The sequence below is a fragment of the Agelaius tricolor genome, unplaced genomic scaffold (assembly GCF_023055355.1).
Source record: "Agelaius tricolor isolate 1412-34295 unplaced genomic scaffold, bAgeTri1.0.p SCAF_3, whole genome shotgun sequence".
Lineage (NCBI taxonomy): Eukaryota > Metazoa > Chordata > Aves > Passeriformes > Icteridae > Agelaius > Agelaius tricolor.
The window spans coordinates 41,240,507-41,263,552 of record NW_027269263.1 but is presented as its reverse complement, the minus strand read 5'-3'; the positions used below and the strand labels follow the sequence as shown (position 1 = coordinate 41,263,552).

Below are 23,046 nucleotides of genomic sequence, written 5' to 3'. Positions count from 1 at the left end.
GGAAAGGTTTTCAAATCACACAGCAATATCTAAACAAACTGCAGCTGTGTCCCACAAACAGCTGACCAATTTAAATTTCCTTAATGCCAAGGGAGAGCCAGCCCTCTGCCTTCTGTTTACATGATGCTGTTCTTACACTAAAAATGTAGTGCTAACACTTACTATGTTTATGTAAGCTGATATACTTCAATAACCCAGCAGAAGGTTTTCTTTTTTCTACTGTTAGCAAATTGAATTGAATCACAGAAAGGACCGAAAACCAAAGGCTACAATCAAGTAAATAGGAGAAAGTAGGGATAAGAAGCTGCTAAGAGACAGGAGCCTTCCTTTTAGAAGCAATTTGGTTTTTTGCAGGCTTACCATATTTCTTGAAACTACAGCCCTAAGCAACAATGAATGATAAAAAAAAGTTGTAATGGTTTAGGTCACAGAAGCTCTCTGAACTTTGTTTCTTTTTTCCTAAAGCATAGCTGTGAACCTTTGCACACTCTATCTGAAGTTAATTTATTTGGGGCTTGTTTTATTTTCTAAGAGCTTGCTCCCTTCCTTGAGTGCGTGCATCTCAAGTATCAATAACCTTCTCAATAAATGTGATTGAAGTCATTCCTCTCTATTCACATTGCCTCACTGGTCCTTTTGCTTAAAAGCACCATACCTGTAGCATTTGCTATATCTCTTTTAAAAAAAATCTACATCTATATGTATACAAATACAAAAAAAGTCACCTACTATTACCTCTTCAATATCCTAAACAGTCTTGACTGCTTTACATTCCCATTTTCTAACTGCTGCTTAGCAGAGACAACATGTAGGCACTAACCATCAGAAGCTTCATTATGAATTCTAGCATCATGTGCAGTTATGCAGTATAATGACCAGTACAATGCAGTATAATATTCAGTAACACATCTGTGCATGCACTTCTAGCTGTACACAAGCATACACACGTGTGCATTTAGTGCATGCATTTGTGCTGTACAGAGACTCCACACACAAGACAAATAAGATAGGACCAGAAGGAACAACATCCATTAGGCACCACTGACAGCCCAGGAGCTGGGATGCTTGTCTGAAATGGCCTGACACTCCTGAGAAGACTGAAGAGGCTTAAATAGGTAAGTGGATAAAAGATTACTTAATCCTGGAGCAGTACATGGAACTACAGGTTATTGCTACCCAGATGAACATTATAACCATTGGCTAAAATCTCTAGTTCTATTTTTTATTTATCCATCTTCTGGATCTTCCTGACTCTTAAAAATCAATGTGACAACAGAAGAAAGATGCTTAAAGGCCTCAAGCGGCTCAGCTTGTAATTTGGGCTACAACAGACAAAGAACCCACAGTTTTAAATCCATAGCACTGGAGGAATATCCTGATCCAAAACTTTCACTTCAGATAAATGCTCTAGCTCTACAGTATCATGCAAAAAGGTCTATGGATATTTTTAAAAAGATAAAAAAACTCCCAGAACTCCTTGAAGAATTTGTTGAGCCTCCTGAAAGAATATAAACAAATTCACACCTTCCCATAACACAAGGAAGCATTTTCTAGTTCTACTGTATTTCACTGGAATAGTTAATGGGACACAACATGGAACTGGTTACCTGTAAGGTCCAAAAGCATCTGCAGTGTCACTGGCAAGGGGTATTAGGACAGCCCCTACCCCTGAATTTGGTCTATTTCTTTTCCAAAGGTTTGAGAATAGTCATTCCTTTGCTATCAGTCACAAGCAAAAGTCATACACTCTCAGGCCTACTGTGTATAGACTCAGAAACACTAAGTTGTACTGAGAAGCCAAACCAGAATTCTGGCACAGAGTGAATACAAGACCAACTTTATCTTAGTGTTTACCACACTGAAAAAAAATCACTAGACAGAAATGCACTGCCAGAGCTTAAGATATAAACTTCTTCTCCAATAAGTTTTCTTGGAGAAACTGCGGCCATGTACTACAGCTACTATAACTCTACTTTTAACTACAACTGAGATAATCCATTCTCCATTTCTCTTAAATTCTCTGAATTTTTTTTTCAAGAAAAATACACAGCAAGAATGCTAGGAAGAAAGCTGCTTATCACACTGGAAATGGGGGAGAATTAAGGTCTACTGCAAGTTTATATTGCTCCTCTTATGAATGCATCTTCCAGAAGCTTTGGACTGCATGATTATTTTTCCCTTATCAAACTTCTCTTAAACAGAGATGTACTTTCTCCCAAGCATAATCACACAACACTGCTTCTGTACTTGTGTTTCAAGTACATAAGAAAAAACTTCAAGTCTGAGAAGCAGTGACCATTTCTACTGGTGTGTGCATTGCTTCCATGCACGTAGTAGTAGCTACTTTCATGAAAAACATCTTTGTCTACAAAAACTAGGACTTCAAAGCAAATAAAAAGATACTTAGGGTGATAATCACCTGGCTACAATGTAAAAGATCAAAATTTGGAAATCTTCTTTTCAACAACTTACTAAATGTTTTAGCACCACCTCCTGGTCATACAACCACACACATTTTACAAATTTACAATAACTGTTTTTCTGGGATGCCTGTAGTGAAGGAATAATGTAGGCATATGTATTAGCAAAAGTAACTTACAGCAAACTGTATTAAGTCAAAGGATCTCTCAGAACTATGAAAAAATAAATCAATCAAGCACACTTGAAATTAAAAGTCTTATAGTGAATGACATTTAAAAAATAGATACCATTTTAAACACAGTGTACTTTCAGAGCATTATTACAATTACAGAAAAAACATTTTGAAAAATACATATGAATATGAAACAGAAATAGAATTAAAAGATGGAAATTCACCAAAAAATGCAATTATAGCAACACACATACCTTGAAATATTTTCTTCTGATACGTGTCATATTCATTAGCATGACTCCAGAATTAATTCCAGTTACTCCATAATAGGGATGTCTAGCAAATCGATTATACCACCCAATACGAGGCTCTTCATGTTCTGGTGCCATTGCAGCAATTTGTGTGGAGTTGAATTTTCCCAGAAAAGACCAAATATCATCAACGGGCCTCAAAAACAGGATGTCAGTATCAACATATAGTAGTGAATCCACATTTTTGAGGATTAACTGTGAGGGAAAGAAATTTAAAACCAAAATTTTAAGTTTTATTGAACTTCTCTTAATAAGACACAAGAAAGTTAAATTTTTGTCATATGCAAATAAATTCACTTTACACTGACAGCTTGCAGTCAATAAATTTGTATCATTCCTTTTTCTCACATTTTAAAGAATTTCTGTAGAGGGAAATAACTTTCATATAGAACAGCATTACAAAAGTACTCATTCTACATTTTATATGTCAGGGCTCCTTAGGAGTAGGTGGAGGCCAGGTGTTACCCTAACAGGAGCTCCTCTCTGGCTCCTGCTCCCTTGCTTGCTCATGCAGCCAATCAAACAAGTGTTAAGAGCCCACCTCTGGGAGATAGCTGCCCTGGCTCTAATCCCCCAAGCATGAAGCACATCCTCTGAAGTATCTTAGATGAGCACATGCACAAAACACTGGCAACAAGAGCCCACTTCTTGTCTCCCTTTCTCTAGGACTTCTCAGACCCATGCATACAGGAGACTTTCCAATGGAATGAGGAGATGAGGTGTGATAAATCCATCTCACCTCTGAGATGATGACATGACCTACACCTCTTTCTGAGGATACTGTGCCACAATGCATCAAGTGAGAAAAGGACTTTTATGCCATAGGGGACTAGTGCCACAGAAGAATGTTAAATTCAGAGGACTTTTTCGGATGTCAAAAAAGTAACTTCAAGGAGTAGTGGTAGTTCTTCATTTAAAACCAAACAGAAATCAGATTAACAAGGACATTTGATGCTTCATAAACAGACTTCTGGACTGTCCTACTACAAAGTCACTTACTGGCAAAAATAGTCTTTGTGAAGCACATGGTTTAAACAATTTCTTCCATTCTGCTGCACTCTCAGATGGAAATGTTATTGGATATATCGTGTAATTAACTTTTCCTTCATAGGGGAATTCTTCAAGCTATGTGAAAATAAGAAATCACAAAAATTACTTCAATTCTATAACAAAAAAAAATCAAATCGCTATTCAAATTGATACTTGAGCACAAGTGCAATGCCTCTTTTCTACAATAGAAATCCAAGAATTTGTTAGCTAATCAAAAGACTTGAACAAAAAGTGGCACCTGCAAGCCACTGTGAAGAAAACACATCACATCAGATCACATGCAAAAGGAAGAGGAAGCAAAGTAAATTACTATTTATAAAAGTAAGTATATTAATTAAAACTCTTCCTCTCTTAACAACTTACCATGGAACAAATACCAATGAACTATTTCCAAATTTAATCTTACTCCATTTTTGACACAGCTACTGTTTGCATAACAGTGTATATAAATTAGCATGTGTAACATACTAAAGTCACAGTTGATATGACATTTGAAGCACAAAAATAGTAAAACCCTCCACAGTTATAGCTTCAGCAGCTTCTACAACTGCTACTCCAGTCATAATGTAATTTTAATTAACTGAAATTTACTAAAATTACACATAACCATATCGACCACATTCAAAAACAGGTGTTTCCATTTCTCTAAACAATATAAGACTGACTCATGCTGTAAGCACAGAGACAAAAAAAAGGACAGATCTATAATTTTTTCTTGTAAAGCCAACTTTAAATAAGCTCATACAAGGTAACTGGTTTGTGATCAGAACATCAGGCTTGCATTTAACAGATTCAAGACGACAGATCAGAAAGTTTTGGTCTGTCTCTAGGAGAAACTCTGGTATCAGCGGTTGGCATTCTTACACATGAAAAAATTTCAAAGATCCCCATTCAACACTACAAATGCCTTATTACCTTAGACTCCTGCATTTCTGCCACTCTATCAAACATGTAGAATTGCTATATATTCTGCTACAAATTGTGCTACAATTTGATTGAATACATTTTTGAATACTTACTATGCCTTTGAAACTCTCGTGCAACTGGTCCTCAGCAAAAATATGAAAATGGAGAGGTTTGATGCTGAAAATAATGGCTGATCTCAACATAGTAACAGTCTCCTCCAGTCTTTCACCACAGGCCACCACTGCTAGATGCATTTTCTCAGAAGGATGTGTTTTCATATAATCATATCTGATACAAAAATATTTTTTCATTTGACATTATTTCTAGCACAGGCTTAAAGAAAAACTCTACTGTTTACTGCAGTAAGTAATTAACAAAACACCCTTTACCATACTTAAACCAGCAAAGCATAACTCTACAGAACATGCTCATATGTATGCTTACATTTAACCTGAACCATTCTCATAATCACTCCCACCACCCCAGCCTACAAGGGAAAAAAAAAGGTCTAGAAGATCTATATACAAACATTTATTGTTTACAATCTTACAATTCATTACTAGCAAGGAAATTCATTAAAAGAGCTATGCTAAAATAAAGACTACATGAAGTTACATTAAAATGTCAAAGGCTGACAGTAGATTAAGTCTATACTTGGGTTTTTCCCCCCCTCCCTGGACTAAATACAGACATAGGAAAATAATGACAATTACAGCAGAGTTGAACTCAACAACAAAAGTGAGATAACATCTACTTCCAAGAAATTCTGTTAAGAACATTTTTGACTGATCTAGGTTTTGTCCATTTTCTGCTCCAGTAAGTCCTTTTTTGACAAACATACCCTTCAGCACTTCACCCAAGCACTGACACACAGAAAGCTTTCTCCTGTCCTTTCGTCTTGCAGGAGTACAACGTGGGCTGGATGAGGGGGAACTAATCAGATGGCCTTGTGGATGCCCTGGTGCTCCCAGTGCTTCTGGAAACCCCTCAGGTACACTGACCACACACACTGCCCATGGCCTTGAGGCTAAATCATTGCAAGGAGTGGGGACAGGGAAATCCTTTATTCCTGAAGACACCCGTGCAACAGTTATCGTGACATGTGCCTGGAATGTATTATACAGGCACATTCTAAAGTTATTTTGATACCTCAGTACAATAGACTAAAATTGTCATCGGGCAAACACCATTAGCTTGGTGGCAAACAAAGTGGGTATACCAAAGATCTCCTGGATTTCACAGATTTAGAAAGAAAAGCTTTCAGAAAAGCTTTCAAAGTTTTTAAACACACATTAATTCAAAGCCCATGTGGAAAACAATGTTATGCACTTGAGCTGTTTGCACAGACCATGCGAGGAGGGTGCTAACAGAACCAAAAGTATCTGAAGGTTTAAATTACAAGTTTAATGCCAAATTATGAACACAAAACCAATTCTGAAGTTAGAAAAGACTAAACTACTAACAATAGAGAAATGCTTGACAAATCACCCATTCTTAGAAACTTGTTGGAGACACTTCAAAACAGAAATTACCAGATGTGATTCTTAGTGCATAATCTCAGCTCAATTTATGCAACCAAGTAAATACATACAAGTTTTCGTTTAAATTTACAATAGATAATATTCAAATATGCCTCTTTAAGGCACAGAAGAGCTACACACATTATTTTTACTTCCACAAGGCAAAATATAAGCAAAGTTATCACTGTAAAACTATTGAATTTGAATGCCATGAATAATTACTGCATTTAAAAACATTGTAAGTTTTGAAAGAATTTAATGCCCTGGAAATAAAAAAACTTTTTTTTTCCAAAAAATTTTAATTAGATTATGCAGCAGTCTTAGTCAAGGTCTGGAGCATTATAAAAATCACATGGATGAAAGACCTCATAGGTCAGATTTACATCCAAAAGAGGGCACCTAAATGAGGATGTTAACCTCAACTGTGTCTGAATTCTCATTAAAGCCAACAGAGATGAGCAGGTTATGGAGTATAGAGAGTAATCCACCTTATTTCAAAGTAAACACCTAATGCTTGAATCAACTTTCAACATAGGTATAGTGCCATTTAGTAAATTCTAAAATATCCCACTTAATCTCCAGATGCCAAAAAGACTGAATATTTCAAAGATCATTTTGTGTCTACTACTCCTAAAAAGATGTCTAGGATATCCAAGTGCTTCCTGATTAACACCAACCACTCACATCTCAGCAGCTAAGTGGCTGGTCACCTGGATCATCCTCTATGCCCTTTCAATTTTAGTCACTGTTTAAGACCTAAGTGACATAGACACCAATATGCAAACATCTATATTCAGATTATTTAATCTGCAGATTGAAACCTTTTATAGATCTTGAAGCAAAATCTGAAAATTAGTTCAGGTTAACACACACACAAAAAAAAAATCTTGAAATATAATCAAGACATGCCTATTCAGGCCTTTATACATAAAGCTAATTTAAACATTACACCATGTAGTAGGTAGTAATGTAAAACACACAATGCAAGCTGAATATGATGAGGGTAGTTGAAACTGAGAAATAAGTACACTGCCACAGTGTGAACAAGCTGCAAGCAGCAGATTAGCCTCATCACTAATCCACTGAAAAGGGAATTACAATAATTAAGCCCTGAAGTCATGAGAGCCTACAGTGATATTACAAGGTCATGTGATAAATAAGGGCAAAACCTACACAAACTGCATAGCTGAAAGCCAGTCCTGAACTACATGTTCATGTAACACACAGCTTTCCATGAATAAAGTATGACAAAAATTATGCTCACAAAACACTAAAATGCACTAAGATTCAAAGACTGTAGTTTATTATTTCTACATCTAGTGACCTCTGTGAATAAAAGAACACTTTTAAGCCACACAACAAAAAACTGATTATGTTATAATGTTGTTACAGTCACTCTGCTCACACAACCTCTTCTGTAACTTTCAGACTTATTGAGTTCAATGTTTTTAAATCTGTGCTTAAAAATTATTTCTTTAAATGCAAAAAAAAAAAAAAAGTTAGAAAGAGCTAACAAAAACTGAATTTCAGCTTGTACCAAATGGGAAACAGCTGGACTCAGATCCATAAATTCACAACAAAAAGTTTTATCCTTGAAACAAATGGAGCAGGAAGCCATTGGAAAGAACAGGCCACCATTCCCTCTGTGGACTACCCACTACAAAGGGAATGAGATACATTAGATATCAGAAATGTATTAAGGCAGAAGGTAAGAGACTTTGGAACTGTGGTCCTTACTCCAGACTCCATGAAAAAACACCCTTTAGTGATTATAAGCTGCATTTGACTTCCCTGCATACAGACCACTGGGAAGCACAGCCTCCCTTTTAGCAAGCAGGCCTCAGTGCTACTCCTCTCCTCTTCATACACACCTCTGTCCACTCCCAGAGAGAAGCCCTATCCTCACCTTCATCCAGGAACACTATTTACTGAAACCCTCAGCTGCCAGCACCTTTCATTTCTTTCCTCTTCCTGACATGAGAGGCAAATTGTTCAGCAGAACTTACCAGCTTGAGCTTTGCAGCCTCACCTTCAATGTGAATGTGTTCCACCAACAAAGCCAATTATGTTTTTCATTATTTTTTTCACTTACTTCTTCAATAGTATATCTACATGGCTTCAGTTTTTCCACTGATTTTTTCCCAAATTTTCTGCCTTCAACTGCTCCCTTCTTTTCCCACCTCTGTAACCCTTCTCCCCATCTTTCTTCCACTGCAGTTAGGCATGCAGCTCCCTCCCCAGAAGCCAGGGAAAAGAAAACCGTGCTCATTTAGATAACTGGTCTGGTATCTGTTATGACCAAGTGATACAAGATCTTTTGGCAATACATTTTCTTTTTAGCAGTTCAGTTGCTGAGTTGACAATGAGCAAAATAAAATTTATTCTACATGAATAGTAACTTGTCTGAAGCTAAAAAGGTTTGGTACCAGGAATCACAGCTCTGGTATGAACCTTTAGTGAAAGTCAAATACAGGTTCTGAAAGGGTTAAGATGCTTTCAAAAGTGAGGAGATACTTTCAAAAAACTTCTTGAGAAGCAAAAAAACAAAAAAAAATAGATTTTTTTTATATGCACATTTCTAATTAATAATAGCTCCATCTTTTGGTGTGGGAGAACATAGTGGAAAAGCTGGAAAAAAGCAACAATAGAGTGAGTGAAATACAAACTGTATTTTAGTAAGGATGTTGGATAGACTAACAAAGAAAACTTCACAGACCCAATTTCTAAAAAAAAAATCCAATACTGTGGCAATCCTCACTCCTGCAGGGGAAAAAAAACCTCTGGTAATTAAAATAGAAGAGAAAGAAGGTACCTGTAATGTAGTAAAAGATACTGCGTAGGATGCCATGACAGGATTTGAGTCTTTAGGAAGAAATAAGAGAATTTAATTTTTGTGAGGATACTAATTGCACATGAGGGGTAGGGACAGTAAAAATAAACAAAAGCCTAGAGACAAACCTCCACACATACTTCCATGAGTTTAGGAAACACATTTAAAACAATCCATTTTTGCCAATGTGAGTAAAAACATGTATGTTAAAACATGCTACTCAGCAGCAGCAAAAAGCCAGGTACAAGCCTTGTCCTGAAGTATTTCTGTGCCAAGTGCAGCCCTTCGTTCTATACTGATTAATTCTTCTGTTAATAACCTCTGAGAGAAGAACATAGGATATCCTCAGTGAATCTGCTGTAACAAGGTTTTCCAGAGCCTGTCTGTCAAGACACTGCCTTATATTTAAAGATGTTTACCATGATACATTGTATATTAAATTAGCATTTCTAGGTCAATTACAGCTACTAAGCTGTAATTTGATAGTAGGCTACAGAGGTATGTTTTGACAAGTTATACTTTTCTAGAACCTTCATGGCATCCCAGCTGCATTTCCTGGGGAAAAAAAAAAAAACAACACAAATTTTATTGGCACTAAAATATCCACCAGCTCCACAAAAAGCTTAGCTCTGTCCTTTAGACTTGACACAAGGAATTGCAGTAGAGGTCACCTTTATTTGTATAAGGTAAAGTTCTCCTACTCTCACATAAATACATGGAAAGCACAGGTGAGAGGGGACCAAAACCACAGGAATATCCTGTATATAGTTCCATCTAATTTGGTGTAATAGAAGTGGTTTTCATCATTAGCATAAAAACCACTAATTATATTCATTAAATTGTGCAGGGAAAGTATTTTCATATAATCAAACTGTATTATTTCAAAGCTGACACTATAATATACCTCAGAGAATCAAATGGTAGATATGTAAGTACAATACAGATGGCTTGCATCCTTTTTCCTTTTAATGCCCTGTTTGATCTAAATCAATCAACCACTAAGAAGCCTAACCCAGCAGCCTTTAGTCACCAGAAAAACAAAGCAAATAGGCAGAGTAAGAAGGCAGCAAAGCTACATTGATTCAAATCCAGCTGTTAAATCACTCCCACACTTACTACAAATAGGGTCAAGGTAACTACAGACATTATCTGGATTTGGAAGTGATGAAAACTCTAGTTTTTACTTAGCTTAACGGTCTACTACAGCACTGCATGTAAAACATGTCATAATCAAGAGCTTATTTTGTAAAAGTACACTAATGATACCACTGCATATGATGTCCAATGTAATCTACTCAATGCCAACTCAATTAGAAGATTTGGTCTGAAGTTACAATATACGAATAATTTTAAATTGACTATAAAAATAGAAGTACCATTCTCCAATGAGCCTGCTAATTTAGAGAAATTCCTTTTTGCAGGACTATCAGAATTAATTTCAATATAACCACACCACACAAAGCTCAATATACCCACAAACTTAGTGAAACTTTCTACTTTAGCAAGCAACACAAGTTAAAACCCACTTAGTTGCAACATCCAACAACTGAAATCAGCCTGGTCAGATAGCCATAGTAATGACCCCTAAGAACTTCTTCCTAGTCAGTCCCATTAGGAAATAAGCAGCCATACCAGCTAGACAGTTCTGAGCACCTTCAAAGGTGTACTAGAAAAGAAAAGCATCATCTAGACCATGCAAAATCTGAGCCTCATGTTATCTTTATAAGCATTTTTTAAATTTTGATAATATCTATACCACTGCACACAAAAGCAATCTCATGCTTCCTCTGTCAAGGTGAAAACTAACAAATACTCTGTGCCAGAATAAAATTAATAATCAGAATGGTGGTGAAAAAATGTGGGTGCAAAATAGCTACAAAATCCTTCCCACATACATACAGCAAAAGCAATTGATCTTACACTGACTAGCCTGAAGATGCTTATTATTCCTTATTAGAACCAGCACCTGTTCAGAGGTCATCAATTTCAAATGCTCTTCAACTACTGCATGACTCATACTGAAGTCTATATACACACATCTCTCTCTTAAAAATTTTCCAGATTCTTCTATATGTCTCCAACATTTCTATCACATATACTTGAATCTTAAAAATCTATACGTGTTTTCACTTAATACACTTAGAGCTACTTAAAGGAAATAACGTAGAAAGCTGCATTTCAAAAATGTCTGTGCCAAGTTCTCTCAAGAGTAAACATGTAATATATATAAAATATAATTTTCCTGATATCCAGGAAAAAAAGCTAAATGGAATTACAAGTTAGAAACAGAGAGATAACAAACTTTTTATTAACAAAAATACTTAAAAATCCAAAAGCTCCCAATGTTTTAAAAACTTAGTGGAAAATGGAAAAGAGACATTTTAACTCTGGGATAAATTAGAGCATCTCACTGAGGACTTCAACAAGCACTGAAGTCAGCACAGCATATGGGGATTAATTTAATAGTAAGATATTGATAAAACAATCCAGATTAATGTAAAATGTTTAATCTGAATACCACACACCCTTTACTCATTTAAGCAGCTTTTTTTCTTTCAATTTCAAAATGTATAAACATGAAATTCTGCAAACCTTAGAGCTCACCATGAACCATGTTTCATCATGAAAGTGGACTCACCCAGTGAAGTCATAATCAATGCATACTTCAACAGAATTGTCTTCATAGCCACATATGGAATTCTTAATAGATTAATACAAGTTATAGCTTAAGGTATGTGCAAATAAACTGCATGGGATTTGTCCATTTCTGGTTCCAAGGTTCCACTTGCCTCAAGCCTGACAGAATATCCAGAAAGGGCATTTTCTGCTATTTTTGTGCATTACTTTGTATCCATGGACTTCTTCAGGCTTAGGGGGGGTCAGAAGACAGCAAGAACCTCCCTGGTCTCAACACTACAAATGTTAGACTGGCACAGATGTCCAAGGATTAAATGAAGCTTACAATCATATCCTGTCCCTCCACCTAGCATAAGCTAAGCCCCTTCACCCTCAATCACAACAGCATTTCATTTATCCCACTGCACTAAACTTCATAGAGCTAAACACCCAAAACATAACCTATAAGGAAAAGAAAGTTATTTCTGTCTATTCAGATAGCTACATCTGCCTAACAAAGTCATGTGCATCCCTATGGATTGAGACACAGTGTGGATTGCTACCAATAGCAACGAGAAAAACTCAGCAGCCCCAAATTGTTGATGAAGTTCACTAACAGAATAACAATCAATCTAAGTAACTTCTTTAAGGAATTTCTTGACAACCAATGAGCTTAAAAAGCACTGACAACACACAAGCAGAGAGGGATAAGGGATCTAAAGCCTTTCCCACAATAATTTTCAAAAAAACCAGTAAGTCTTGTGAAGCTAAGCTTTTTTTCCCCAGAAATATTTAAGCTTCATGCTAACAAGAAAAGATATCAAGATAAAAGATATCAAAGGACAATCAGCAAAATTTTAAATGTAAGAAAAATTGACTTACAACTTCAGTTATGTACTGATGAGAACTATGAAGGTTAGAGAACTGTCACAGACATCTTTAATGAAAAATCCTTTCCTTAGGATTTTTCCTCCTGAGAAGCTGAGAGGCCTCAGGAACAAAATTTAAACAATGGTTATTTGCTGCTGTGGAATGCAACAGGTGCATCTTTGATTGGCCCATGTTGGTTGTTTCTAATTAATGGCCAATCACAGTGAGATGGCTCGGAGAGTCTGAGCCACAAGCCTTTGTTATCATTCTTTCCTATTCTATTCTTAGCTAGCTTTCTGATGAAATCCGTTCTTTTAGTATAGTTTTCATATAATATATATCATAAAATAATAAATCAAGCCTTCTGAAACATGGAATCAGATCCTCGTCTCTTCCCTCAACCTGAGACCCCTGTGAACACCATCACAGAGAACTACCTGACAAGTAGCTTACTTCTTTTCAAGAAACCTGTGTAATGTGACAGCCTAAAACATCTGAGCCACCACATCAAAACATTTAAACTTATTGTTAAAGATGCAGCATTAAGGCAGACAGTCTATTCTTTAACATACTTTGTTAAAGAACATTCAAAACTGTCTCTTCAATGCTTTTCAATGAAGTACCCTCCTTAAATTCTATATAACATTTAACTTGAATTTAAAAAAATCCACATGTACTTACTAAGCATATCATTTTATTGCAAGTTATATTATGGGTATTCATGTGCAGCAAATTTTATTTTAGGAAAATAATTTATCATTAACTTTTCAGACTATACTCAGACAGGCTTTTAACAGATGTTAGCAAGTTTCTATTTAACGAAGCAATATAACTGAAAAAAATCTACTCTTGGTAGTAACACTTGAGTCCACAATTCCAGAACATAATGTAACATGAAAAACCCCAGATAAAGGTAACCACAATATAAGCAGGTGAAATGCATGTGAAGTAATCAAGATATTTTGTTTTGCCACCTTGCTAAAGAGCCAAGAAACATCAGCTACATCTGTCTGCAATCAAACAATAAAGTACTATTTAACAACATCCTACCTAAAAGCAGCTTCCCAAAAGCAGTTCATTCCACAAACATCAGAGGGCAGCATCCAATAGGAATTCCAGAAAGATACAGACAAATTCTTACACCTAACAGAATAAGACAAAAATAACCTATATGAATGTTACTGATTTTATGGCAAAGTTAAATGGATAGTCCCCTAGCTCAAGCATAACTTGAACAGTAATTAGCTGGCAGAAAACTGGCCATGTAATGCAACTTGAATACAAAGGAGAAGGTATTAGAAGCCAATCAGAATTTTTGAAAGGTAGAATGGTCCCCTTCTTTAGCCTTTCCTCTTCATATATTTTCAGAATGAGAAAAAACAGAGGGGCTGAGATTTTTGAGGCTCCTGCTATGTTCTAGGCTTAAATTAAACCCATCGGTAACAACAAAGGAGTGCATGGCAACACTTATTGCTACAAAGAACTTCATCCTTTCAATATCTTTGTTTACTTAAATTAGAGGAGCAACTGTAACTTTTCATTTTTGAGGTTACCTTGTCCGTTTAACACAATCCCTATTCACCCATTACTCTAGTTAGTGCAAACGTGCAAATCGGATTTTTAATAAAAAGCAGGACTTAGCAGCACCAAGGAATTCCATTGTTTTGTAACAGATGGTTAATGCAATACAAAAATAATCACATTTCACAAGTTTTCTTTCTACATACTAAAAGCAAGACTAATAATTTATTGATTTGTACTATGTTAACAGCTAAAAAAAAGCAGGGTTTACTAGTTCATCATTACATTTTATGCAACAGCAATATAGGAAATATTTTTAAATAGAAACAAAAGTGTGTATTTCAAAGGTTCTGGTAAGAAAATCAACATCAAGAATTACGATCTGAAATGAGTAAGGAGAATATTGTAAAGCAAGAGACACTCTCTTGAGTGACCTTCTCTGCTCCCTGCCCTGGTGATACAAAGCCAGTAGTGTTTATTCTCCTTTGAAAGTTAGTATCTGTGAATGAAAGACATGTGCAAGAAAACCGACACAAAAGCTGCTGAGTTTCATCAGGAGTATTTAAGGACTATGGCTCAGAACTCTACTGAAAGTTGGCTTTGCAACTTTGAAATTAATCAGTACCATCTTGGTAGCATAATCTGAAACCTGTGAAGGCCAATGTTTTGCAATACCAGACAATAATAGCTCAATGTAGCATCAAAGAATGTCAAGATTAGTAATTTCTGCTTTTTGTAACACTTGAGAAAAACGACCTGTTAAACACAGCGTTTGACAAAGCCTCATTTAAGTGCTGTGGGGGATGGTGCAGTTCTTTGCTAGATCACAGGAAATCCTTGTATTCTGCAGATAAATGTGTTCACAAGAATTTTCAATTTCATATTATTTCATGACTTAAGAATGCTCTCCACAAATAAATACCCAGGTACAAAAAACCAAAAATATAGACTGCAACTCTATTTCACGGATATCTGCACTGCTCTTTACCAAAGTATAAAACCACGAGTTCTCTGTGCCAGGTTCTCTTTTGTATTACTCTTTGTGGCTTTTCAAGTTTTATAAAAACTCCAAAGCACATAAGGTCTTCCACCTATGTGAAGAACAATCTTTATGATCTCTACTACTAGCTTTTTGAAGGAACTGTTTCTCACTACTTTTAAAATAAATTAATAGACAATCTCTCCAAAAGAGTTGTGTGGTTTGGAAGACTATTACGCTATTTTTACAGGGGATTCCTCTTTCATTTGTCAACAAGAGCTTTCTTAGCTGTCTTGAGCAGTTATTATCCTACCCAAACTACCAAGGCAAGAGGCAAATCTGAAGTAATGGCTGTGTCACTTCTCTGACACATTAGGCCTTTCAAACATTCCATTTAGCACAAGATTATCAGCCTTGGGTTTGATTCATAAACTGCATATTTAAAACAAAAGTGTTACTAGGATACATATGTATGCAATTTACCTAATGTTAGCTCAAGACATTCTCCTGTCAACAGCAATCTCCCTCAGTTTGGCCACATGCTACCATATTCCCCAAAGGTTTTTCATTTAAAGGATTAAGATACTGGAATAATTGGACAACATTTTCTTCTTGTCATTCACATTAAGATCATTTAAAATGCCACTCATTAAAGTATTTTTTTACTTGAAATGAAATTTGATGAAAGCTTGGACAACAAACAATTGCTTTGTACAGCTAGGGAGTTGCATAATACCTGTTCACAAACAGGTACAGTCATTGTTACCTCAGAGAGGTTACTAGTCAGACAGGAATAGTCACCTTCAGTACCATGGAGGGATATTTTGCTCACATCTATTATTGTTATGTGATTAAAGGCCAGTCCCCACAAATAGAAAGCAGAAAATTATGTGAGGTGAAACAAACTCAACAAGGCACACGGAGTATCCCAACACAGCCCCAATTCACAAGGGCAGAGAGAGCCCATGAACCAGGCAGATGATCCATGCACCAGCCTAGGCATGGTAACAGGAGAGACTCTCCAGGCCAGTTTACCAACTGCCTAATGGGATTACTGCCTGAAAGGGTGTAGGACTCATTGTGGGATCAAAGGTGGGCTGGGGAGGAAGGAGAATGCAAAAAACAGAGAGATGATTAAGAGGTTCCAGTCACATGTGAAGAGTTCTGTTTTCCTGGGTGTGGGAATGGCTCCATCCCATCTGCACACGCAGAGGTCAGAGTGGCTGCAGGTGAGAAGATGGCCACAGCCACCAGATCAGCCTGCAAGCAGGGCAAGGGCTGGGAGCCAGGTGTCAGACAGGCCCTAAGACTGGCCAGACTGCAGGGAACAGCGAGTCTGAGCTACTGAAAGAACCTCTCTCATAGCCACAAGAGATTAGGGTCTGAGGCATGGCAACTGGAAGCACCAGAAAGTCTGAGCTGGCCACCTGGTGTTTGAGAAGTAGCTAATGTGGTCAGGAGCAGCTATCCATAAGACTCCCTTTCATGAGGCAATCCTGTGGGCAGCTGCCACAAGGCTAAGGCCAGGAACTGGAAAGGTCCAGCACATTCACCTGTACAGGTGTCTGCACATCCAAGAGGGTGTCAGTAGCAGAAACTGAATTGGGTCTGCAAGCCTCAAGGATTCACACACTCAGGTCAGCAGCAGTGGACGCCAGAGGATCAGGAGCCTGTTCCTGGATGGAGCAGGTGTCTAAGGCCAGTTACTGGAGGAATCCACCTAACATACATTGATGTATTTTTCATTAAAACCTTTCACCCTGATCAGTCAGAGAAGGGAACAGGATCAGGACGCTTGTTTGTGGTTGTGCAAGCACTGTTTCCTGTGTGCTGATCTCTGTGGCCAGCCATGTGTGTTTGCAATAAGAGCCTATAATCCCACTGGAATAAACACCCCACTTTGCTACTGCCTGGATACCCAGGAACATGGACATGCAGGAGCCTTGCCTGCATCACACTACTGGGCTGGACAATTCCTAACACATATGACTGTCAAAAATGCAAAAAAGAAGAAATATGAAGTTTCAAAATTCATTGGTGTCATAGAGAAGCATTCTCAATGATCTGTTTGCCAATTCAAAGCACCTTTTCCTTAAGCAACCAGCCACTTCTTAACAACCTTTATCAGTTAATCTAGCTTCAACATCTCTGGGTAGCAGAAATTTTAGTATTGCAGACATAGAAAAGGTGTCTATATTGTGACCTGAAAACTTTTTAGAAGAAAGGACAATTTCAAATTAGTTTGTGAAATACATAGCAGTGAATAAATTGCAGTCATGAAGACTGAGGCCCCGTGCTCAGGCAAGTCAAGTTTTAACCATGAGAAATCCCTCAACAATCAGTGGCAACCTCCTTTTGTTAATGGAGATCATCATTGTTAGAAACACTTTTCAATCCATGTGGCATATTTGTACTACTGTAACTCCACAGCAACTTAGCAGAAGGTCCAAATGGTGAGGGATGCAGCCCTGATGACAACGTTCCTGTCAAAATTCCTTTCATTAACAACCTAAGTTTTATCAACTGCATGAAACAACCAATAGACAGACTCATGTCTCTCCTACAGCACAGCCCACAAAACAGGAAGGATGCATTTCCTTCCTGCTCATAATCACACAGGAGTAAAAAACTGGGATGATAAATGCTTAATTCAACTCTGAAACGCACTAAGAATTTCTAATTCTCCTCAACAGCTTTTCTGAACCTTTCCAGCAATACCACAAATTTGTTATGACATATTTAGTCATAGAAGCAATGGCTTTATTAGATAGGAGATAGTTGATGCAATGCTAGATGTCTGACACCTCAACTTTTAAACTGGAAAAATCTTGATAAAGTTTCATTGCTTCACAACATTCCTATGCAAATAATATTTGCTGGTCAAATGCTTGCCAAATTCAGCAGAGTTTTTAAATGAAGTTGCAACTTCAAATCATTGAATGTTTAATCCTTTTAAGTTTACTTCATATTTTGAAGTGCTTTGACAGGTTCTGGACCAATTTCTTAAAATAAGAATAGCTGAAAAGCAAACTGGTAAAACTGCTGGTTAAGCTCTAATACCAATGAAAACAGCTGTGTACAGGCCAAGGAAAGATCCAGCTACCTGTTATAACCACCCTCCTCTGCTAAGCCTGTGGATATACTTTCTGCCCTTTTCCATGCACTATAATCCACTTAACTCTCCCTCTGCCAGAACAGTTAGAGAGCAAGAGACTGGTTAAACCAAACATCAGTGCCACACATAGAAGAACGGTATGGCTGGCAGCACAAAAATGCTAAACTACAGTGTAAGGGAAACGCGTTCCATCTTAATAGGGTCAAATTCACCGACCTCACTAAATTCACAGAACTGACAACAGACTGATTCCTTCTGTATATCTCAAAATTGCTATTATTAGAATAGTACTTTTTTGGACCTGAATAGAAAGATGAACATTATCTGCCTAACTGAAGTGGCAATACTGACAAAATATTGCCTTGGAGGGAGTCAACAGCTCCTCCCAGTTTTGTATCATCTGCAAACTTGCTAAGTATCCCTTCCAGTCGTGCATCCAAGGCATTTATGAAGATGTTTAGCTATTAAATTCTTAAAGTGTTCTTCAACTGCTTATATCAAGTCTCAAGATACAAGCCTTCAGTCTCCAGTCCTCTTGTTCCTCAAGCTAGAGTAGTATTTGAAACAAACAACTCCTTACTAAACTGATTATCCAATAAATTCCTGTGAATTATTATGTTTGTTGGAGGACCCTGCCTCAACCTGTAATTCTAGCTTCAATATGGTACTTCCTTTTAAGTTATTTTCTTCTTAAACATGTCACCACCATTGCTAAGTTGTTCCAGGTGTAGTATTCCAAAGCCTTATTCGATGCTTGAAGTTTTCATGTTTGCATGTTTCCAAAAACCAACAGAAAATTCAATGTCTCCCTTCCCTATCCCAGAGCATGATCAAGCTCTTTCTGCCCTTGTGGAATATACCAAACTGGACTATTCAGGCAAAGAAAACACTTCTTGGCTAAAGAAAACAGAAAAACACTGCTGAGTGTATGAATGCCTTAAGATGATAGATTCGCTTTGCTGAACTGTATTTTAAAGCTATCAGTGAACACAGCTGAAGCAACTCACTTATGAAAGTTACTATTAATGCATACAAAATGTTAAACTTCAAGGACTAGAAGGTGATCTAAATGCAATTTACTCTGTAAGGTTATGCACCCTTCAGGATATTACATGATCACCAGACAGTCAGAAGTGGCCACATGATATGTGGCCATAGTGCTCAGTCAGTCTCTGCTGAAGAAGTAGCTGATGTAAAAAACTGAAAAACACCAATACATTCAGCAAGATGTGTGTGTCACTTACAATAGTGAATGTAATGCAGCTTAACACTCAAGAATAATTTACAAATGCATCTAAAGGAACATTCAGTGGGACATTTCTTAACTGCCACAGGACAGAGCTTTTCCCTAAAAGCCTTTTCTCTTTTCTAAGAGTCTGACTCACAAATAAGTTTTGCACATGCACTCTTTGCACAAACATCATGTTTCAATAACTTACAACAGGGGACGTTTATCCTGAGCCTTCAGCTTGACAGCAGTTTATAAGTAAAGAGCTCCCACACAGGTGACAACGCACACTGGTTTTGCAAGGAGATGTACCCCCAAAAAACTGTATACAGTAGAATGTTTTGTGGCATTTCAGACCTTTAGAAAAGAGCTTTGTCAGTTCATAAAACTTTTCTATTTGATGACACATTTGGGGAGATTTATATCTCATCTAACTGCAGCAAGATGCTTCTTGCACCTTGCTGAGGATCTTCTCCACTCATATATTTAATTTAAAAACTACACTTTTAGTACGAATACTAGAACAGTACAGCTTTTAAAATAAACTTGGTTCATTTTTTGCTTACTAGGAGTATGATGCAGCTGAAAGTCATTTCAGTGTTCAATAGTATAAATCATTTATTTACATTATTATCTTCTACCCAACAAAAGTTTGCTTCATTTAAACTGCATGTTTTCTTTAGTAAAACAAATATCATACATGTTTTTTTTATCGTATTTTTATTTAGAACTAGTAGATTTCAACCACTCACAAGAAGTGAGTGGTTCTTCACAAACTAGAAGTGAGGCACAATTATCCTTACATCTTTTTCATGTTAAAATCTGAATTAACTTGAACTAATGCAAAAACACGGGGGAAAAGTTCTTTTAAGTAGTTACACCAGTCGATAGCTGGGTTTCACATTTCAGCTGACTCCACCCCTAGTAACTCAGAATGCTGTTTCATGGTATTCCAAGATTATTAAGTCAGAGTTTGTCATCCTGCCATCCTCTGTAAGTCCTTTACAACAGCATCGACACTTTTATAATTACATGATGAGGCAATACATGATGAGCGCTGAGTTGGCCAAAAACTAGGTAGTTTTCAAGCAGGTCACCACACCAGATCAACTCACTCGTATGCTCAGGGGAGCACAAGCAGTACAAGGACTGGGGGGCGCCAGAGCTTGTACAGCACCGGGAAGCAGCGACCATCGCCAAACCTACAAACTCACTTTGCTTTAAACTGCTGTGGAATCTGAGCAGAGGTAGAGCTAGACTGGCCCAGAATGGTCTGGTCCTCCATTTTTCTCCATTTTCAGTAACAGATTTCTCATCACTCCCCTTTTCCTGGCTTTAGGGTTCCGGTAGCCACAGGTGAACAGGATTATGAAACTATACTCTAAAGGAAAACTAGTAATTTCCATTCCATAGTCTCAATCACCACTTGGCCACACTAAAATTTCTGCTGACAGAGGGCAACAGAACTTTGCAGAGTGTGAGATGCTCGGATATGCACTCCTTTAATTACAGAACTGAACTCACTGCTTTCTGTGAGACTGGCTCTATTAAGGTATCCCATAACAAACAGTTTTGGTTCACTGAAGTTATGTTCGATAGTCATACAGTTACTAAGTTTCAGACCTGAACGAGCACCGTGAAATTTTATCCTTTTGGAAGAAGGAAACGCAGCCCTTCACTCGCCCTGTCCCACCAAGCAGCAGCAAGGGACGGGCTCAGCGCCGCGGGGACGCGCACGGGGACGGCCTCGGTCGCCGGCAGCGCCACTGCTGAAACTTTTCCTTGCTTGTTTAAGGCTTCCCCATCCGCCAGGACCCGGCCCGCGGGAGGCCGGGAGGGAGCGCACAGACACCACCGCCCGCTGCCCCGAAAGCGCGGCCAGGCCTCGGCGCCGCCGCCCACCCGGCCCCGCTCCGCCCGCGGCCGGCACGGAGAGCGGCGCGCCGCTCCCGCCCTCCCGGCCCTCCCCGCAGGAATGCGCCGGGAACCGCCGCCTGCGCCCGGCCCCGGCCCCGCGTACCTGCCGCTCCCCGCCGCGCCTCGGCCCGCGCTCCCCGCCTGCCGCCAGGCACCGGGCGTGGCGGGCTCTCGGGCCTGCCTCTCGCGGCCGCCGCCGCCGCCGGGCTCCTGCTCCAGGGACAGGGCCAGCTGGCTGAGGCCGTAGAGCAGCGAGCAGACGGCGCAGCCCAGGCACAGCAGCGCCACCCGCGCCAAGCGCCGCATCCTCCCGCCCGGCGCGGCGCGGCACTGCCGGGCGGGCCCGCGGCTCCGGCGGCAGCGGGAGCACGACGGGAGCGGCAGCGGCGCGATCCCAGCGCGGCCCCGGCGTGCGAGGGGCGGGGCGGGGCGGCCAGGGGCGGGCCCGGGGCCGGAGCGGGGCCGGGCGGGCCGCAGGGCGGGGCCGGAGCGACGCCCACTGTTTATTTGCCCCAAAAGTGAAAAAAGGCGCACCTCCTTTTTCCCGCTGCGTCCCTGTTTTCATCGCGGCGCTGTGCTTAACCTGGTCTCGGCCCCATTCTGGCCTTGGTCCTTGGGAGAAGTCGAGCGATGAAGTATCCAAAGTAGAGACAGTGGCAGTCCCGGTCTGCTCCGTTCTGGTGCGACCTCACCTTGCCCCCACTAAAATTTCTGCTGACAGAAATCCCGTGTGCAGTTTTGAGAGCCTCAATATAAGAAGAACGTAAAGCTGCTAGAGGGTGTGAGTCTTCATTAAGGGCCAAAGCTCCCTCAAAATGACACTCTTTCCTTGCCCTTAATGTTTCTGTTGCAGTAACTTTTCCTGTGTGAAAACTTCACAGCTGCCTCTGCACAAGAATATTCTGTACATATAAATATCTAAAGGGAGGGTGCCAAGAAGGAGACAAACTCTTCTTGGTGATGCCAAGCAGTAGAAAAAGAGGCAATGGGAGAAACTGGTACACAGGAAGTTCCACCTGAATATGAAGAAGAACTACTTTACCGTGCAGGTGACTGAGCACTGGAACAGATTTCCAGAGAGGTTGTGGAGTCTCCCTCACTGGAGATATTCCAGAACCATATGAACACAATCCTGTGCAATGTGTTCTAGGAGGACCCTCTGGTCCAGGCAGGCTGGACCAGATGACCCACTGTGTCCCTTTCAACATTTACCCTTTTTGTGATATGCCCCCTCATTCCTTAGGCAGCTGAAGTTACACAGATGTCCTTTCTCCTCATACAGACACAGTCTGAGAATGCAAATCACTTTGGATGCAGGCCCCTTCCCTCCTCTGGCCTTGGCCCACAGGTGGCTGCGTGGCACCCTGGCCAGAGGAACAGATGGGTGCTGCTGGGCAAGGGAGATGCTGAGCCAGAGAAGCTTGGAGAACTGAGCCTGAAGGATTTGTTTGCAGTCACTAGCAAAAATAGGGGTATTTTAACGCACCAAGTCATGCTTCTGGACAACAAAATGTAGGTCTGAGAAGTGGCAGAAGAAATAATAGCTGTACATCTTGCTAGATGGGGGAGTATTGGTTGGGTTTCAGCTGA

At 39.1% G+C, this 23,046-nt stretch overlaps 1 protein-coding gene across 2 annotated transcripts in view; it reads right to left on the bottom strand.

Annotated features, from left to right (window-relative positions):
• The window catches only part of GXYLT1 (glucoside xylosyltransferase 1), a 29,306-nt gene extending 7,433 nt beyond the window's left edge, over positions 1-21,873 (bottom strand). Inside the window, exons 1-5 of one of the 2 annotated variants that reach the window (XM_071423591.1) lie at positions 21,560-21,873; positions 13,747-13,839; positions 4,974-5,148; positions 3,904-4,029; positions 2,848-3,099 (exon numbers count right to left, since the gene is read on the bottom strand). In XM_071423591.1, coding sequence (XP_071279692.1) covers positions 2,848-3,099; positions 3,904-4,029; positions 4,974-5,148; positions 13,747-13,839; positions 21,560-21,762 — 849 coding nt within the window. In that variant the 5' untranslated portion in view covers positions 21,763-21,873. The remainder of the gene's footprint in view (positions 1-2,847; positions 3,100-3,903; positions 4,030-4,973; positions 5,149-13,746; positions 13,840-21,559) is intronic. The other variant, XM_071423592.1, reaches the window with a different exon arrangement.
• Positions 21,874-23,046: the final 1,173 nt, after the last annotated feature.